This window comes from Oenanthe melanoleuca, chromosome 4, assembly GCF_029582105.1.
Source record: "Oenanthe melanoleuca isolate GR-GAL-2019-014 chromosome 4, OMel1.0, whole genome shotgun sequence".
In the NCBI taxonomy this organism is placed as follows: Eukaryota; Metazoa; Chordata; class Aves; order Passeriformes; family Muscicapidae; genus Oenanthe; species Oenanthe melanoleuca.
The window spans coordinates 44,471,542-44,490,924 of record NC_079337.1 but is presented as its reverse complement, the minus strand read 5'-3'; the positions used below and the strand labels follow the sequence as shown (position 1 = coordinate 44,490,924).

General features: G+C 40.6%; 1 protein-coding gene and 1 non-coding gene across 3 annotated transcripts in view; one reads left to right on the top strand and one right to left on the bottom strand.

The window, feature by feature from the left end:
• The window catches only part of USP46 (ubiquitin specific peptidase 46), a 34,507-nt gene extending 24,128 nt beyond the window's left edge, over positions 1-10,379 (bottom strand). The window contains exon 1 of one of the 2 annotated variants that reach the window (XM_056489782.1): positions 9,775-10,379. In XM_056489782.1, coding sequence (XP_056345757.1) covers positions 9,775-9,810 — 36 coding nt within the window. In that variant the 5' untranslated portion in view covers positions 9,811-10,379. Of the gene's footprint in view, positions 1-8,678; positions 8,944-9,774 lie in introns of those variants that run through there. The other variant, XM_056489781.1, reaches the window with a different exon arrangement.
• An 8,009-nt stretch (positions 10,380-18,388) lies between these two features.
• On the top strand, positions 18,389-18,507 carry LOC130252920 (small nucleolar RNA SNORA26). The gene has a single exon (XR_008840470.1). It is a non-coding gene; the product is annotated as a small nucleolar RNA SNORA26 (small nucleolar RNA).
• The last annotated feature ends 876 nt before the right edge of the window (positions 18,508-19,383 follow it).

The window sequence follows — 19,383 nt, the reverse complement described above, 5'->3', positions numbered from 1 at the left end:
CCTTCTTGTATCAAAGGCAATTTCAGTCTGATTTATTCTGAGGTCCCCAAGAAGATACTGTTAAATCCATTGAAAAAGAAGTCTAGGAACATGGGTAAGAAGCACAGAGACATGATGCTTCAAAGAAGGATATATTTCTTATATGGAGAAAAAAATGTAGACAGGCTACTTAGTAAAAAAACCATGTCACATTGCATTTAAATCACTTGTTTTGCATATGAAGTCTCCTCAATAAGCAGTTGACGTGAGGAGAGAAGAAGAAAATTTTTCCAAGAAAGTATACAAGAAATTGTTCACCCAATCCAGGCTTAAATTGGAAAAAATATATTATTAGGCATATGTTAAAGGTGGTTCAGAATTCAGTTTAAATCAACCATATCAAATGGAAAACATATTAGCTGGTCTACTGATCTTAACCTCATCAACCATGACTATTTAACATGGTTTTCAGCATTTTTGTATTTGCTCTCACTCTCAGCAAGTCATTTTGATTACTTCTACAGTAAAAACCTGCTCAGACATTTTAGTTCAACCACTCTCTATGGTTTCATAAATGCTTCAGCTAGGAGAAATATCCTACCACAGCTGAATCTACTGCAGTTCCATAAAAATAAGCAGGAGCAGCAGTGTAGCTATAGAGCCTGAAATGAGGAGAGGCTGCATAAGTCAACAAAGTGGGATTTGGGAGTATTAAATAAAGTCATATCAGAGTACAGAGACAGCAAAGGAGACTGGCTCCTTCTTAAAAGAATACACTAGTGAAAGAAATGCAGTGGAGTGTCTGTGGTATGAGACCTTATGAGAGTGAGAACTAGGTCAATGTGGAAAATCCTGCTATGTATTCTGTGGTGTTGGAACCTTGATTTCTCAGTTTTACCACTTAATTCAACAATCAGTATTCAGCCCTCGTCAAATGGCAAAGACTTCAGCTGGAGACATAGCCAAGCACAGGTCAGCTGTGGCCAAGATTTTTGCCACAGTATGGCTCCAAAAACATTCAGCCCATATGACCTAAATTTTTTTCCCCTCATTATTTGGCCCTAGACCTTCCAAAGAATTAGACTGCTGGTTTTCTTTTCAGTTAAAATTACTGATAATATTTCTAAGAGTTTCATTTGTGCTTTGCATCACATGAAACAGATTAGGTAAAAAAAAACCCTGCTGTTCCTTTACACTTTAACATATATATATATATATATATATATATATATATATAAACAACTTCAGAATAAAAAAGAAGTCATCAGATTAGTTCATTAAATCACGTGTAGCAAAGTAATCTAAAAATCTCCACTTATTCAATGGAGGATGAGAAATGGACAAGAGCTAATATGAAAGATAGTGTCAACAGAAGACAGCAAATGAGACTAAACTTTGTACTGTGATAGAGCTATAAAAATGGCACTAACTTTCTTGAAATACACATGTGTTTAATTTAAAGTAAATGAACACAGTAAAGAAATTAGGATTTTTCAGTGGGTATCACTAAATAAACAGAAAGACAGTACAAAAAACAAAATTAATTAAAGTTTTCTTTGTACAGAAAAGACAAAGGCAAAAAGAAATAAGAAATATCTTGTTCACAAGAAAATCTAAAAAATATAAGAGGAAAGCACATTAAATTTGAATAATTATAACAGAAACTTAACAAATACATGAAAAGCAAGAAATCAATGAGGGAAGATGGCTCGTCCACGACACAGGATTTCAGATCATATACATGCATAGACAAGATTTCTTTTTTCTTAGTGTTTTGGGAAAGTGAGAGCAACACAATAGTTTCCTGAAGGGAGAAACTGAATACTTAAGACATACTAACAGTGATGTTTGGGCTGGTAGCAGAGAAATTAGAGTAAAAATAGACATGGCTTCAGGGCTAGGCAGCCTGAATTTAAGGATTTTGGAAGGCACAGCACAAGGAAGGGAATGAAAAAAGAAGATAAAGAAAGATGGGGAAAGCCTCCTGGCCAGCAAATGGCAGTGATGGATAACTCAAAAGAGAGGAGGCAACTGCAAATAAAACCCAAAACTAGCTCCCAGAAGCAACACAGAGAATCAAGAGTGAAAGGAGAGCTAGCAATAACACAGCATGCAGCATACATGGACTTTTGCTGTTCTCAGGAACAATCTCAGTTTTCAGAGAGATATGGTGAGTAACTGAAATATCCAAACCAGCCTTCTTAAAAACTCATAGATATTAAATGCCAAACCTGGAACATTTCTGTAAGTTTTTAAAGTGTAAGTCTCACAAGATTGTTGAATTTAACCAGATTAGCCCTCTCCTCATTCTGCAAAGAAATGCTTTTTATTCCTCCCGCAGAGCTATTCTGGGTCTTTTTTTGCCGCAAGAAGAAAAAGGAAAAAGATGATTCTATAAAAATGCAGAGGGGATCATAGTAAATAGCAAAAGAACCTTGGTTGACTGAAAAACCATTGTGTATTCCAATTTTTTAGGAAAGATGATTTCTCCAAAAATACATAAATAAATTATTTTAGTGTGTTTTTTCCAAAGATTCTTCTGATCATTAAGGTAAATGATAAGAGCTTGAAAGGAGAAGCCTTTTTTGTTGCTGGGTACACTAAACTATCTCTCTTTACAGATCTAAGTATCGCATGTACCACAAATAACTTCAGCCCTTTACTGTGTGGTTTCCAAGAAACGGATTAAAATTGCAAGACCTGAAATCCTGAACCATTTAAAACCTTGGACAAAGTTTTTAATGTACTCAGTGTTACTCAGCTGCTAAACTTGGTTTTCTCAAAGCATAAAGCAACCAAGTGCTGCAAGATTCTAGTGAAGTGTTGTAAGTCCAGTGTCTATATTGATAAGTAATTTTAAAAAAATATTGACCTTTAAACATTCTAGGATTAGACAGCATTTACCAAACTGCAACTCAATATTCCCTGGTGAGTCTGTCCGTATTCCCAGCTTAATTGTTCTTGGATTAGTGGCACCCAGGCTTTTGCTGGAAGAAGTAGCAAAACCATTTGTTTTGGCCAGTTTCCTTCTACAGAACACATGGCATCAAGATGGTCTCATGAGTCAAAATGAAACTAAGATTTGCTTACAAACTATAACTTCTTCTGTACCATTTTTGTCTAGACCACCTAGACTGCATATGTGGTGCCTCAGAGTATTTTAAAAGCAAGGTTCCTTCTCAACTTCTTCACAGCTATACCAGCAGGAATACTCTGATAACCTGGAGACAGATGCAGGAAATTGCATCACCATACAAGGTGAGTAATGAGGGCTGCAGCTGTGTTGCAGGACAGGTTTAGAATTAAAAAAAAAAAAAAAAAAATTGACAGTATTTTTCTTTTAGAGAAATCCTCTAAGGAGCCGAGACAAGAGAAAGATTCTGCACATGAAGAGAAGAATCACCACATACAACATGGGAAACAGCTGACTAAGGTATAGTGTTTCAGAAAATAAAGAAAGGGAAGTCTCTGTCTAGTGTAAGATAAATAAGCCACAGGTATGCAGTGTTATTTTTAAAAAATCCCTAAAACCACAACAACAAATGTTGACAACATAATAAATTCTTGCAGGTGGTAGTCTAAGTTCCTGTTTAACTTGTCAGTGGTAAGACATCTTACATCCAGGTTTGGGTGCTTGGTTTCAAGGAAGATGAAGGTAACAGGAAAGAATCCAAAAGAAGCCAGTCAAAATGGAAGACTCAACTCTAGAGAAAAGTGACCTATAAAAAAGGGTTGAATGGGGTTGTGTTGCATAAGACAGAAAAGGCTGCATAATGCAGGAAAAGGCATGACAATATTTTCAAGTCTACAGTTTGTTGCAGAAAGGAACTAGTCTCTTCTTAGTCTCAGCAATGGACAGGATGAGAAGTACAAAGCTCAAATTACTATAATGTAGATTCCAGTAAAACATTAGGAAATGTGATGTAGTTCCTGTCATTGGAAATCTCCAACTTTGGCTGACCTATATCAGAAATAACACAGGTTTATAATATTCAGTGGACAGTTGGAGACTTTATTGTCCTAGGATATTTTCTATCCAGCTGTTATGAGACCATTAATTGTGAAATCAAAAAATCCGATCAAATATCTGAACCATGCAATATCCAGTAATGGCTGGTTTGAAACCCTTAGCAAAACAGCCTTTTCTGCAAGGGCTGAGCATACCCAAGAACATGCTTACAGTGGCTGACAGTGGGGATGCTTCTTACCCAGAAGCATTGATATCCTAGGGTACTTAGTGCATAATGTACATAAATGTATGTACATGTATCTACAAAACAGCCAACCAAGGACAGTTTCTGAGGCTAAAGGAAGGTCAGCAGAAGAGAATTGGCTGACTGCTTCTCTGCCTGGCCAGGACTTAGATTCCACAGACTGCAGCTCTTCAAACCCATCAGAACCTCACCTCCTGTGTGGCACTCACACACCACACACAGTTAATCAGGGCCCAGAGTCTAATGTCATCTTCCACAATACAGATTCACTCAGCCTTGCTGAGCTATAACTAAGAATTTCCTTTATTGAGGTGTTTAGCATAACCACTGGTTTACTCTTAATTCAGCAATATGGAGCCATCTAAAAGAAACACACTGTACACTAGACATTGTGTTCATGAATTGTCCTCTTGTGCTTACTTTGTAAACAGGTAGTAAGTACATAATAACCACTTCAGCCATTACCAGGTATTCATGTAAAACAAACCTCAGCCATTACTCAAGGTTATACTCTGAGAATTATATATTAGGATGTTTCTCATTTTGCATATACTCCTCTATCCAGTAAAAATATATTTTGTGGACTTCTGTTCATCTTTTGATGGAATGCACACTTTCTGTCAGTTAGTCCAGTACCCATTTGTCAACCATACCCTCAAGTTTCTCATTACCTCAGAAAGCTATTCCAATAATTAGACTTTATATTTTCCATACTTTTCATATTTTTTCTTCTATATTCTACATGTCATATTGAAATTGTGCACTCTTGAGACTATGCTTCTAAAACTGCATTGCTTGAGCTCTCTAATCTCATTAGATGTAAAAATTTATTTTCCTTTATCAATCTAAATATGCCTTCAGACAACTGTTTTTTGTTGTCTGGCATGTATTATTTTGCCTTTATCTGTATTTATGGAAAGATACATATAAGACATGAAGAAAAATACATTGCAGGTTGTCCAAATGAATAAATCCAGTTGAAAATCATAGCGATCAATTCTGTAACCAAGTAATATTCTTATGACTCCTGTATGAAACAGGATTTTAGTATTTTTTCAGCATTAAAATTGTAGGGGTTTTTTTTTTGTATAGACCATTTTCCAAATCTGTTTGTAGTTTGAATCTTCATTCTGCCAATGCCCTATATTTAAAGAAATCCTGCAATGAGTCTCTAAAATCATGATATTAAATAAACAAAAAAATTCCAATATTTATTCTTATTTGTTTCCTGGATGCAGAGACTCCTAGGCTTGTATGCTTTTTCTCTACAACCAGTTTCTAGGCTGATTAGGAACTCTTTGTTTGTTTGTTTGCTTGTTTGTTTGTTTATTTAAAAGTGAAAGCTGTAATTCACAGGTGTTCACATAATTGCTGATAAATTGTGTGAATTTTTTCATGCAGAAAACCAGCTATTTTTCTGAAAATTGTAACTATGAGACTATAAGAAGAAAGAATAACGTGAAACTCCAAAATTAATCCAAGGAATTGCAACTTTTTTTTTTTCCAAATTATCTATACAACAATTACCTATACCAGGAGCAGCTGTGAAGTATCTCAGATGATAGCTTGTATCAGAGAAATCCAAATGTGTTTAGGTTATTCTGTTTATTAATTGTCAGAACCCTATGAAGTTCTAATTGGAATATTTGAAATACTATCACAAAATTAAGAAAGGGGGGAATTAACATCTGTTCTCAACAGAATTCTAGAAGAGAGAAATATGGTCCCTAGAGCTTGTTAACCAGATCAGTATAAATGTATGTCAATACATTCTGATATGGTTAGATGTCCTTCACTGCACATAACAGTAATATTCCCTAGGCCACAGCTGCAGCATGAGCTTAACTCAGAACTCAAGGCTGTACCTAAAGCTCATCAACAGAGAAATATACTGCAGAAGATTCCAGTAAGCATTAAATGCCAGCATGCCTGCCTACATTTGAACCAGCATTTGGTACTTGAGTCATTTGGTTAATTCACAGAAACAATAACCAAGAGTTACAGCATTGTAGGGGTTACATCACATCCCTAGTTGGTGCCTGCAGTCTACAAGTGTTACAAGGCACTGGCTGCTGGCATTCCCTCAAATAGAGTTTTTTCAATGTATCTTATGCTTCTTCCCAACTATTGTACCTGTCCTACATAAGAGATGACAACTGCCTATTGCAAACATCCCTCAGTGGTGAACATGGTGTGCAGACAGAGTGAATGAGCTGAAGGGCAGGTAAGCTGAACATCCTGGGGGCTAGACCTACCTTCTCAGTGAACATGGCCATCACATCCACATAAAAATCCCACTGATTCCTTCAGGCTCAGTTGCCTTCATCCCCTCCACCCGTTCAGAACAAGTTTTAGCTCTTAGTTCTCACTAAGCAAATCAGTGAATAACAACTATAACTATTGCTATTATTATAATTTTGGGTACAAAACTGGTAAAGGACAGTAGAGGAATTTTGTTTGATTCTAGAAAGCTGTGCATTTAAAAATTTACTACACGTAAATGTGCCAAGTGGAAACTTCCCCTGCCAAATATTTTTTACTTACTGGCTAGCTCCTACTGTGTCTGTCTCAGCATGTGAGAGCTTATCCAGCAAATATATAGTACTAAGTAACTTTTGCAAGTGAGTTAAATAATGTCCCTGTCTTTTTGCTTCACTACACTTGTTTTGATCCTTCCTTCCTAGCAATCTTTACCATCATTAGGAGATCAAAATTACAGCCCAAGATACCAAATATCATGCAGTTAACTTAATAGCAAAGATATATCCAAAAATGCTGTCGAGCCAGGTTTTTTAATTAATTCAGCTAAATTTCCATAGTTTTTTTCCCTTCAGGACATGAGAGAAAACATTGGACAAGCACACACAGAAATCTTTGTGAGGGCTATCACTGAAACCTTAATCTAAGTTGCATTCAGGGAGGGACAAGTATTTCAGGACCAATTGCTGCTTCTGTCTCTATTCCCCTACTCCCCCTGCCACTCCTGAAAATCACCCAGACACCATCATTTGGATTTGGGGTTTTTGGTTTTGTTTTTTTTTTTTTTTTAAAAACGCTCTGTGGACACCCTAAAGTGGAATGGGAAAAAATAAAGACCAGAATACCTTTTTTAATTATTGAGTTCAACCAGGTTAAAAAACTTAGAAACCTACTAGTGTGTAGCATTACATAGAAAAGCATACTGTATTACCTAAGAACTGCAGAGCTATTTCTTAGTCCATAAATTGTCAGTAGCTCAGTTTTCAAACACTGTATTATAGTGCAGGAACAAGGTCTGGGAATGAGCATCTCAGCATCTTTCTAGATAGATTTCTACAGATGTCCTAAATCAAATTACCACTGCAAATATTTAGGTTTTAAAAAGGCAAAAGGTTTGCTGTTATACCTCTAGCCTTCTGGAAGGTTGTCATAGCTCCTTCTACAGATCGCTGAGTTCAAGTCCATCACATCATCACAGCGGACACATTTTTGGAGAAGCCATAATACAATGTTGCCAACACTTGCAAGAATTTGTATTTCTCTTACATCCCCAAATTCCTGTAGCTGTCTGAAAACTCCATTGTTTTTGCCTAAAAGAACTTTGAGCCCCTGAAGATTATCCAGAAAAAACTAAATGTAACCAACACAACATAGCATCTCTAAAAGCCAAGTACACAGATCTCAAGGAATATGTAGCCTTAAAACATCATTAACATTAAATTGACTGCACCTTCTGTCACAGTACCATGAGCTAGAGTTGCCTTGAAGTATGAATCCTTGTATGCCTTTTGTTTGGGGCTCTCCTTCTTCCCTCCAGTCTCTCCATCTCTCACTTTTGCAGGGTATACTGGCAATGACAGCTGAGCAGTACACCATCACAACAACCTCATGAGTTCTGCTGTGAATCTATTCAGTCTTTGGGAGAAGTGTGCTGCATACGAGTGCATCTGTCTGAAGCACATGAAAAAATCAGATTTCCTAGTACTTTATGCCAAGGTCTTACATCCACCTATGAGTGTCCAGCTCCCCTTCATGTGGTGTTCTTTTGGACAGTTTGCAAGGTATCACATCCACCATTAATCAGCAGTAAAATCTGGAGCCTGCCTCAGGGAGAAGGTAAGTGCACTACGGTTTTCTCCTCAGTCCTGTACCATTTCCTGAACCTCTCTTAGCAGTATTTGTGAATCACTGGACTGGAAATCATTAAGAACAATGAAAAGTTCAGAAAACTAGTTACTGTTGGTGAAGAAAGGTGAGCACTGGATTTTGTATTAATTTTTTTAGCCCCAGAACTAGCTCACCTTCTCTGCATTTCAGAGCAGGCATTTCAAAGGGAGGACTGAGCAAAACTATGCATGGGATTTCCCAGGCATTTCATTTGCAACAAAAGAGCAAACAGACTTAGGTGAAAGTGTGGACACGTGGAAGGGGAGCAGGCTTGCAATGTGCACTCCCTCACTCACACCCCACAGGAGCCAGGCTTCTGGGGCTGTGCCTTTGCCTTACCCTAGAGACAGGCTCCTTTCTCCAGGGCAGATGAATGGTATGTGTGGCATTAGCAGCACAAGGCATGCTGGGGCACCACATGGAGGGAAGCTGGCAACTGTGTGTAGCTGCTCTTGAAGAACCTGGAAATAAGGGTGAAAAATACAGACTAAAAAACAAAATGAACAAAACCACGATTCTCTTCTGTTTGCATTGGGATGCTTAGAATGCAACCATTTCTTTGGCAAGTTTGCTACAGCCACACTGTATTAAAGTCTTTGACAAAGTTTGAGCTTTTCCTCCTCCCACCAAGAAGTTTCAAATACCTAAACCAAATTAGTAGCTCCAAGTTTATTAGAAGTAAAATTAAACCCAAATACAATGCAGAAAGCATCGTTTCAACTGCTCCACGGGGAGAAAAGTAGCAAATTGAACATCACAAACAAAAATATAAACGTTTCCTTATTCCCTCCTAATTGCCTAGTCTGGTTTAAGGAAAGCAAACTGATTCAAGAGTACTTTACAAACACCACTCCTCTTCGAGCAGCATGCAGTGCAAGTTAAACCCTGTCAGCTCTAAAGCCAAGACTCCCTAGACCAGGCACCTATAGCATCGGGATCCAAGTGAGTGCTATTAGGCATCTAAACATCCTCATATTCTAGCTAATCTGGTGAGCTCCTGGCCCTAGGACACCACAGAGTGCCTGCCTGAGAGGGTTTAACTGAGTGACCCTGATTTAATGTGGATTCAGAACCCAACTTTGGTCCTTTCGCAGTATTATTAGCGCAGGAGGAAGGGCAGGCGGAGGAAGGGCGGGCCACGGCTCCGGCCGCAGCGCGCCTCGGCCGGGGTCAGACGCGCTCCGGGGGGGCCTCGCACCGCTTCTGCATCTCCGTCCTCCCCGGCCCACGCCCGGGCTGCTCCAGGAAAACTCCTCGGGACATCGTCACTCTCCGTCGGCCAACTCCATCCCAGGCACTTCCCGGCGCAGCCCGCCCGGCTCCCCCCGCCGCCGGGGCAGGGCACGGAGCAGCGCGTTGGGCTGCGCCCCGGGGCAGCCCCCCCAGCCGGCCCCCGCAGGGGCTGCCGTGCCGCCCGCCCCCCGCCAGCACTCACCATATTACAGATGGAGGCGATGTTTCTGACAGTCATTAGTCTAAAGGTTGCAGCGATCCCACACCGCCATCTTTATAAGGTGAAAACAGCCCCGCTCATGGTGGGAAGAGCGCAGGAAGGGATAGGGGGCGGCGGCGGCTCCTGCTCCGGGGCTGGGATAAAAGCAAGAGGAGGGGACTGCACCGGCACCCTTTACGCCCGCAGAGCAGCGAGGAGGACGGACCTTCCCGGCCTCCCTCCTCGGGGCGAGTGACCGGGAGCTTCAGCAGCGCGGGGAGAGCGGCCGCATCTCCGCTCCTTCCGCCTGTGCCTCTCGCACGGTCCGCAGGGCCCGGGCTCCCGCTGGAGCGCTCAGCCGCGCCTCTGCGCCAGCCGGCACCGCGCTAATCTCTCCCTTCCTCCTCCTCCTCCTCTTCCTCCTCTCCCGGCGGCTGCCGTCGCCGCTCGCCGCTCCATCGCAGCGCCTCGCCCGCTGATCCGCTCTGACAGCGCCGGGGAAGGGAAGGGACGGGCAGGGAAGGGAAGGTCAGAGGCAGTGCCCGGCACGGGCACCCGGCGGGCCCGGCGGGGCGGCCGCAGCCGCAGCCAATGCGCTGCGGGGCCGAGGGGCGCGGGGGAGCTGCGCCCGCCGCCCCTCCGGACGGGCCCTCCGAGAGGGGCCGTGGGGCTTTAGCCGCCGGGCCTGGAATGGCTACGGGGCTGAGAAACCCGGCCCCAGTGCGAGCATAACCATAGCGGCAGGCAGCAGGGTGAAGGGCAGGGAGGCAGAGTGCGGGCAGGAGGACGTAGATATGTGACAGTGACGGCGGCACTGTGCTTTGGGACATGCTCACCCCACCTAATTAGAGGTACACAGGAGCCCCGGCGCTTGCAAAATCCAGAACAGTAGGCTGGAATGTAATTTACTGCCCACAGCTGGTGCTTGGTATTGCCATTCATTCAGATAACATTTATCTTCACACATGCAGTTTTGGGACTGTGTGCACACCACGTGTGCAAGTGCTCACTCTCCGATTCACAGCATGTGGCCTTTATACAACACGGTTAATGTAATAATCTCAGTTTCTCTTCAGGCCCTTGCCTTTCTCCAAGGTAGAGCAGCATGAGTGTATTGAATTGACACACATTGTAAAAGGCACAAGGTTGTTAAATAGTTAACTTGAGGTCACATAGCAAATCTCTGACAGAAGCAAGAACAGAGTTCAGCTGGGAACTCGTCTTAGAATTCCCCTTTCCTTAGCAGATGTTGTTTTTTGGTTTTTTTTTTGTTTTGTTTTGTTTTGTTTTTTTGTTTTTTTTAAGTGGGAGTTTAAGGCAAGTTTATTGTTCCTCTGCTATGCTGAGGAAATCATTCAAATGAAGACAGAACTACTAGCATTTCTGCAGCCACCTCTGCTCCTAACAGCACCTGAAGTGTGGCATGTTCGTGCTTGGCTATGCCTTTCATTTCATAATGCTAGAATAAAATAATTGGAGCCTCTAGAGCCTGGATCCACAGGCTTTCTTTACAGGAAATATTCTGAAGTCACTATTTTTTTTTAATTACCATTTCCAAGGAAGATCTATGGTTACTAGTAAAAATCTGTCATCAGCAGTAACATCTAAAGATAAATTCCTGCCCTGAGAATACTATTAGGTAAGTGACCTTAATCCAGCTCACTGTGGACAAGTGTCCACTTTATAAAAATGGTATCAAATTTGGCATTAGTTGCTATCCTGTTGACAGTTTCAGCAAAGAAACTCAAGATCAAGTTATCACAGAGACAGAACTTTCTTTCCTCTGTAAGTTGGAAAGCAAAGTCCTCAGGGCCATTAAACTGCTTCATAAATCCACAAATCACTATGCAAAAGAGCCATCAAACAACATCCCTGAAAAAAAAATCTTTGGTATAATTCTATTAAGTTCATGGTCTTACATTATGTGTGAATTTGATCCCTAGTGTTTAATTTGCTTAAACTCAGAGGACTGGATTACACATAATATGACAGGTTTTCTCAACATAACCAGGGAAAATGGGAGTTAAGCCAATGTGTCAGGATTGAAGTAATCAAGGTCTGATTAGTTTCCAGTGCATTTTTAAGTACCCTGCAGAGACTGGACAGCACTGCACTGTACCTGATTTCCAAACTTTGATGCCTGTTATTATGCAAGCCTAATCATGTATTCTTCGCTGCAGCCTGCTTATTCCAATTTACTGTGGGGAATCATACTTGTTATCAGTGAAAAGTTATGGAGCAAACAAATGGGTTTGAAAGGTGATTAAAAATTTAAATGAAACAAAATGTAGTATCTAATAAAGCCATTTGCCTCACATACATTCACAAATAATGTCAATAATATTATTTCCATAATACAAACCCCAGAGAAATCATAGAAAGTATGAAAACAAAAAAGAAAAAATATTTTCTTACTCTGGTTTTTTTTTTTTTCCAAATGCCGATTACTTGACTTCAGGTTAAGTTTTCAGTTGTTTCTGTTTCCTTAATGCAAATATAGATACTTTCATTTTAAGGTGGACATATTTCATGTTTTGTTTCTGAAGATTAATAATAAAAATAGGGAATAATATATAAGTGTTCATGTGTCAGTTTGACAACAGTCTAGCACTGTCTTTTTGGCTCTTCAGACATATCAAAACAGGAAAGAAGAAAGAAACTTTCATGCTGGAAATGTTCTTTTGGAAATGTCTGTTTTTGTTTTCTTCTGCTGTTGTCATTTTCAGGAATAGAAACTTTATTTCTGTAGCTGTTTGAAGATAAAAAAGTGCTAAGCAATGCACCAAATACTAGTTACAAACTTTATAGGAATGGTATAAATAAAGAACAGTGCACAATTGTTTCCACTCTAAAGCATTGCCCTATCTCCTTACAACAAACAACCAGCCCTGTGTTTCTTCTGAGTGTTAGACAAAGAGAAGGAAAACAAAGGACTATTTATAACCTAAGAGTGCTTATATAATTTCTGTTGAAAGGTCAAAAAATACCTCCTGCATTTAATTTTAGATCCACCTTGGTCTCATCTGGTTTTACACTTGAACATTTCTATTTCACTATATAAAATATGGACCTATTGTAAATATCCTCCTTGGCTAGCAGAGGTGTGGACTTGCATAACATTTTCCATCTGATTTTTTCAGAATATTTTGCTAGCAAGTATTTTGCACTCAGAGTTGTCAAATTAATGGGTGGCAAGTTAATATTAACTTATTTTACAAAGCAAGAAAATTGCCAGCAGAAATTTAGTGACTTATCCAAAGGTACATAGGAAAACTGGTAGCAAATTTGAGACCAGAATATCTGCTCATTCTCTGCTACAAAGAGGATATTGCATTTCCTCTCCAGAAATCTTGGAAATTTCCACAGAAGATTCATTTATATTTTTCTTTTAATATACTTGGATCCAGAAGTGGGTAACCATCAGTCAGTTTTGCTGAACAAATGTTTGGAACAGATCAAATTTAGGATATATTTCCAACCAATTAAAAGGTCATTTTACTGGAAAAGGGAATTAAAGCAGTACTAAGGTTTTCTGTAAGCATGGAAAATATATAAAAATTATAAGAGAATTCAGATATCTGAAATACTTGCAGTGCTGACAATGTAGGTTTAGAATTTTATAATTTCTTAATATTTTTTTGTCTAATATTAGATTATGTTCTACCAAAAAATATCTTCAACAAAATGGCAAATGTGTAGATACAAGAATGAGAAATCAGGATTTTCCATGAAGCTTGGCTTCATTTCAGAACAGACTGGTGGCTTTAGTACAATGCTAAACACCAGCTTGCAGCTATGGATTGAATCTGTGACACATGGCTCATAGCAGGTCCATGGAAACCACTCCATCTGCACCTGAAATTCTAATGATAAGAGTGACTTGTAATCCATGAAAAATTCGTGGAAATCCACAGAAAATGTGGAGAGTCTAAAACCAAAAAATCAACTCAATTTTGAAATTACTATTCTTCTTTAAGATTGCCATCTTCAAAGCAACTCCTACCCAACATTTTCAAATTATCTGAGAAATCATTTCTCTTGGTTCAAAATACTATAAAAGATAGTGTTTTGGTGACAGTGTGACTTGTCAAGATTCTAAAGATAAAGCATGGAAAATAAAACTGCATTAAATTGATCCCTAAATCTTGCCTACCTTTTGCTAGTTTAAGCATGATGGCAAGTAGAGAATACCATCTCTTCATTTTTCTCTTAATTTGCTGCTTTACAGAAGAAAACAAAACACATTTACAGCATCTGACATCATCTTTTTTTTTTGGCCAGACATCAGATCTGAAAGTCCCAAGACAGCAAAATAAGACAGATACAAATACATTGATGTCAATGTACCAAAAACTGACAGTAGATACAAGGGGTCTTCTCTAGTGAAAGCCATTAAATTCTATTCTGTGAAGAGGTTGTTAAAGCCTCTGCAGTCAGTCCAATGTCAATAATGGCCTAGAGCTGTGATTATCTCATATCTTACTCCTGCCCTTTTCCTTCTGCCTGAGTTTCAAATACCCTGTGTTAAGAGCTTGGAACAGTGACAATAAGAGAACTTCAGTGTATTGCTTCATCAGTTTAAATAGTACTAACCTTCCCCACACTCACTATTCAAGTAAAAATATTTCTACCTTTCCACAAGAAAGAATCTTGAAGAACGTCCTCTTCATATTATTCAGCAAGGGAGCTCACTAGCAAACTTTACTGGCATTTTTTTACCTATACAAAATGTGCTTTCAGGTGGAAAAATACTATTTAAATTCTAATCATACTTATTGGCTGGAAAGAGATAACCAAAAATTTCAACCATGGAAATAATTTATTAAACAAAGAGACTCAATGAGTAAAAATAACAGAAAACTGAAGTTTTTACAGAAGTATATTCCTATTTCTGCCTCTGAAAAGGAAATAATGATTCTGGCTTGCCTTCGTCCTCTCCAAGGATTTTATTTATTATTTTTATTCTATTTTACAGGCTCCAATTTTAACTCACAAAAAAAGTTTTGCTCATGACCAGACTTGTATTTCTCCCATTTAGTGATCCAGGGTAATCTCAAAATTAACCTGTACCCAGATCCACCAATATTGTGGTCTTTCCCTCAAGGCCCCAAAGCACTCAGGTTGCAGGCAGACTCAGTGCCCAGCTGAGAAGTTCATTCAGATAAAAAAACATGGAAAGAGCAGATCTGCCTGCAGCCCTGTAGGCAGCAACTCAGTGGTTGCATCATTTTTCCAGGAAATGGGAGAACTAACCTGCAAGTAAAGAGGCCCCAATCCACATGACCTTGCAGTAATTTATTAAAGACAGATATTTTATTCTATAAGGAGGGTTTGGAAAGGAACAGACAGGTCAGGTAGACAGGTCATTCCTTCTCTAGAAGTTATGCCACTATCAGACACAAAAGTTAGTTTCATGGAGACAGAGAGAAGGCAAACAATGGAAACTTTGTATGAGGAAAACAGAAGGAAGCTTGTGACGGACAAGAAAAGGTTGTAGGACTATGTGAATGATTAAAATGCCCACCTGGGATGGATACTGATCACTGGTTTGCTGTCGTTTGATGGTTTTCTGTGTAACAGAAGTGCCAGTTTATATTCTGTACTGGAAAAGAAGAAACCAAACTTGACGTAAATCCCACTTTAGGCACAAGCGCTAAACATTTTAAGGTTGGATGCCACTTCATCTTTTTGATGACAATATAGAAAAGAACTGATCTGACTTAGGTATCTGACTAGAAAATAGTCATTGCAAAGGAGCCCACTTGAAATAACATAAAACTATATGCCTCACAAATTTTCCTGACGCAGGTTTTGAATCTTAATGTGCAGACAATAACAGGCACATAACAGACAATAACAGGGTTAATCTGCAACAATGTTTTGAGTGTCAAGAATTAGACAGAAGAGGTAACTAGAAGTGGTAGGAAACAATTTCCAGAGTAATCCCTTCATTGCAACTATGTGACTATTTGTTTCAGGCTGCATCAGATTGCTTTGGCTCAGTTGAGAGTGACTTAAATGCAGGGTTCAGATTAGGTATAGGGGTCAACTCGTTACTTAATTTCCACACACTTTACTGGCGCTGTGCTGGTAGTAACCAGGCATGAGCCAAGACATACCGTTTCTCACTGAGAGAGGAAGGTATGAATTATCAGCAATATACATACACACCCATTTGAGAAGCAAAGACTTCCATTCAATTCAGTTTCTCTCAGTGCTCTCAGGCACAGGGTGTGATTCTTGGGGTGTTCTGTGCAGGGCCAGGAGTTGGACTCGAAGATCCTGATGGGTCCCTTTCAACTCAGTATATTCTGTGATATGTTGTGATTCTTACCTACCAGCTTTGCTGTTTGACACACAAAGTCTCTATGCTACAAACTACTAATTCCTTGTTTATGCTAATCTGCTCTTACTCACTCCAAAACCTCTTAGTAGCATCCCCAGACAGGCAGCCCGTTTTATCTGGGGCAGAACAGCAGCAGTGTTCCTCACCCGTGCTGGGCTGGCCCTCAGGACAGGCCTGGTGCCACCGTGTCCCCGTTGGCACAAAGCCCAGCAGAGCTGCATGTGCTGTCAGGGCATTAGCGAGGCTCGGGGCTTTACCTCACCATCCTCAGACAGCTCATAAGCCTCCTAAGCAGGGCTTAGACAGCACTTTAGTCAGAGATCAGCGGTATTTAGTGCCTCAAAACCGCTACACAGCTGCTACCTCGCACCGAAGACACTTTTGTTTCTCGGTGTCAAACATCTCCGGGCACCCAGAACACAGACTGGGCAGGAATGGACGAGCACGAAACCTTATTCTGACCGATGGGGGCCGCCGCAGGAAGTACAGCTGGGCAACCGGGCTGGCCTCTCAGTCCCGGCCGTGCCCGGCTCCGGGGCAGCTCCTGCGGCCTCTGCCTCAGCGGGGCCCTGCCGCGCCGCCCCGCCCACCCCGCGCGGGGTCACGCGCGCCGGCCTGGCCAATAGGCAGCGGCGGCTGGAGCCGCGTGCGGTCTCGCGGGAGCACGAGGGGTATTTAATGGCCTGTGAGGCGCCGCTCGCCCTCTCTGTCCGCCGGCTGTGGGCGCGGTAAGCGAGCTGCGGCCGCTCTCAGGAGGAACAACTCCGCATGGGCCGGCTGTGGGCCTGGGGTTGGGGGTGGAACCTACGCCGCTTTCCCTTCACATATTGCACTCTCGGAGCTTGGCGGTGCTCCAGGGAGTCAACACAGGGGGATAGAGCAGCTCTCCCTCACTAAAACCCAGTGCGGAGCCCTTCCCTCCGCCCTGCATCCTGTCGTGAGGCACAAACGGCACGTCCCTCCGTTCCCCCCCGCACGGTCCCCTCGCTGCCCGGCTGATGCCTCTCTTCCTCCGCAGTGTGTCCCGAGGTTCCGGCGAGCCCTTCAAATGCTCCCGATGGGCAGGAGGCCAAGCGCGGCAGGCCCGGGCCGGGGGCAGCGCCGGCGATCTGCGCTCATGCCTTTGGACGCCTTTGGGTGAGGGGCGCACCGAGCCCGTCACTCCTCTCACAGCCTGGGGCTGGTAAGAAAAAGCTTTGGGCTTCAGAAATGGAGGACTTTGGATCCTGAGACTTTATAAAGACATATATGGGGGTGCTGCCCTATGTCTTTGAGCCAAAATAACTATACATTTGAACTCTTCTGTTCTTTGAATCGCAGCTATTAAGCTGCACTGACCTTAAATCAGAATCATTGCCACATCAAGAAAATTGCAATTGCAGCCTGCAATTTTCAGGCTCTAGGCACATAGTACTTGGGCTCAAATAAGCTTAATAGCTGTTCAAACAAAGAAAAAGACCTCATGTCTTGGGCCTTTCCTGCAGTCTTCTAGTTCATCTGTTACAATGTCTTTAATGTCTCTTGGTTGAGTGCTGTATAATTTGTAACAAGGGGTGTGTGTGTATTTGTATATATATACACTAATATATATCTGTAAGTAGACACAAGGTAGCAGTGAATTGTCTGGCAAAGATCCAGTCAAATCTACACGTTTGTAGCTTACCTCGGTAGTGTCAGCACTAAAAGGAATTTTGGTTTAATAAACATTCCATTGTTTATGATTTAAAGTATATTTTAAAAGATGATGAAAATATGTTCTATGTCGTTTAACTGTGCTAATGAACATGCCTTTTCAACAGATTGAGCCACTAATTACCTTTTGCTCTAGGTTTTGATTTGATAATGAACTTGTAAATGACTTCTGCAAATCCATGGAAAATTACTTTTAAAAGTTTTAATAACATAGTAACAACTCTGTAGAATATGGCTTTAAGAAGGTCCGTAGTTAAACATTAATTATAATTTTACCATTTTTTGTGTGTTGTTTAGAGGCGTCACAGAGCAACCTCATGCTTGAAATGCTTTAGACATGGGTAATCACACCTAAATGTGAAGCAATACTTGGGACTTCTTAGGAATAAATAATGCCTTCTACTGAAAGGTAAGTGTGCTCTCATCTAATAATAATTGCCAATGGTTTTTAATATTGCTCTTTAATAATTTACAAATTTCAAGCAGATTGTAGTATCTCTTGAGCAAATGGTAAGTTCAAATCATCTTAGTTGATAAGAAAACAATATCATATACTAAAATCTACTCCCCTTTTATGCTTTGCCCTCTTAAGTCTGGCAGTGTCTTAAGTGGCCAATACAGAGGGGTATAAAATTTCTCTTGCAAACCCAAAGGTGAGGTTGCAACTCTCCTTTGGATCATGCTTGGGAGGAACACATTTGTATAACTGCTGAACTTTAGGAAGCTGCTGAATCAACTTTATTAATAGCTTGTAGGAAGACTTTGAACTGTCATCTTATGATATCTGAATCTTCATATCATAGGTTTCTCAAATCTCTGTGCTTTGTGAACATATGTGACAAACGTCTTAAATGAAATGAAGAGTTTTTGTAATGAATTTTTAAATTAAGAGTTTTATTTGGTCTCCAGATATGTAATTGTGAAAAGGATTATCAGACAATAGTAGGTACATTGTCTTCTATTCCTGAAGGAGTTTTATTTGCTCCTTGCTGGAAGACAAAGCAAAATAGCTTTGACTGGTGAAAGACTTGTGTAGTAGCAATTAGAACTTTATGTAGGTTTAGCCAAAAATAAGTAACAAAAAAATCAGAGAAGTAAATGATACTTGCTAGATCTGCTTATTCTAATGTGGCTGGTCCTCTGGAATGGAATCCATATTAAAGGTATGGGAAAAGAAAATCCCATTCTGTACAAACAAAGTAATTTCTTTTGAGAAAATTGTTAGTGTCATGTGGAAGGTTCATATAGCTCAGGCTTTGAGCAGTTACCTGTTCTGTGTGTGCATAATGCTGACTGCAAGTTAAATAGAACTTCTTTTACAGGTTTGGATACCACATCTGCCAGGAACTGACATTAAACATCAGTTTGATTTCATGAGCATGTGATTTCTGACCTCATATGAGATGATTCCGGTTGTCACCTCTAAGTGTTGTCTTGGAAGTAGAATTGATACAAGCAATGGCTAAAATGATGTCTTCGATAACCATGTTGAAACAGGCAATTCACCATTTGTTGAAACATGTTTCCTTACAAAAACTACTGTAATTTGACTGTGAATTAATTGAAATAAATTG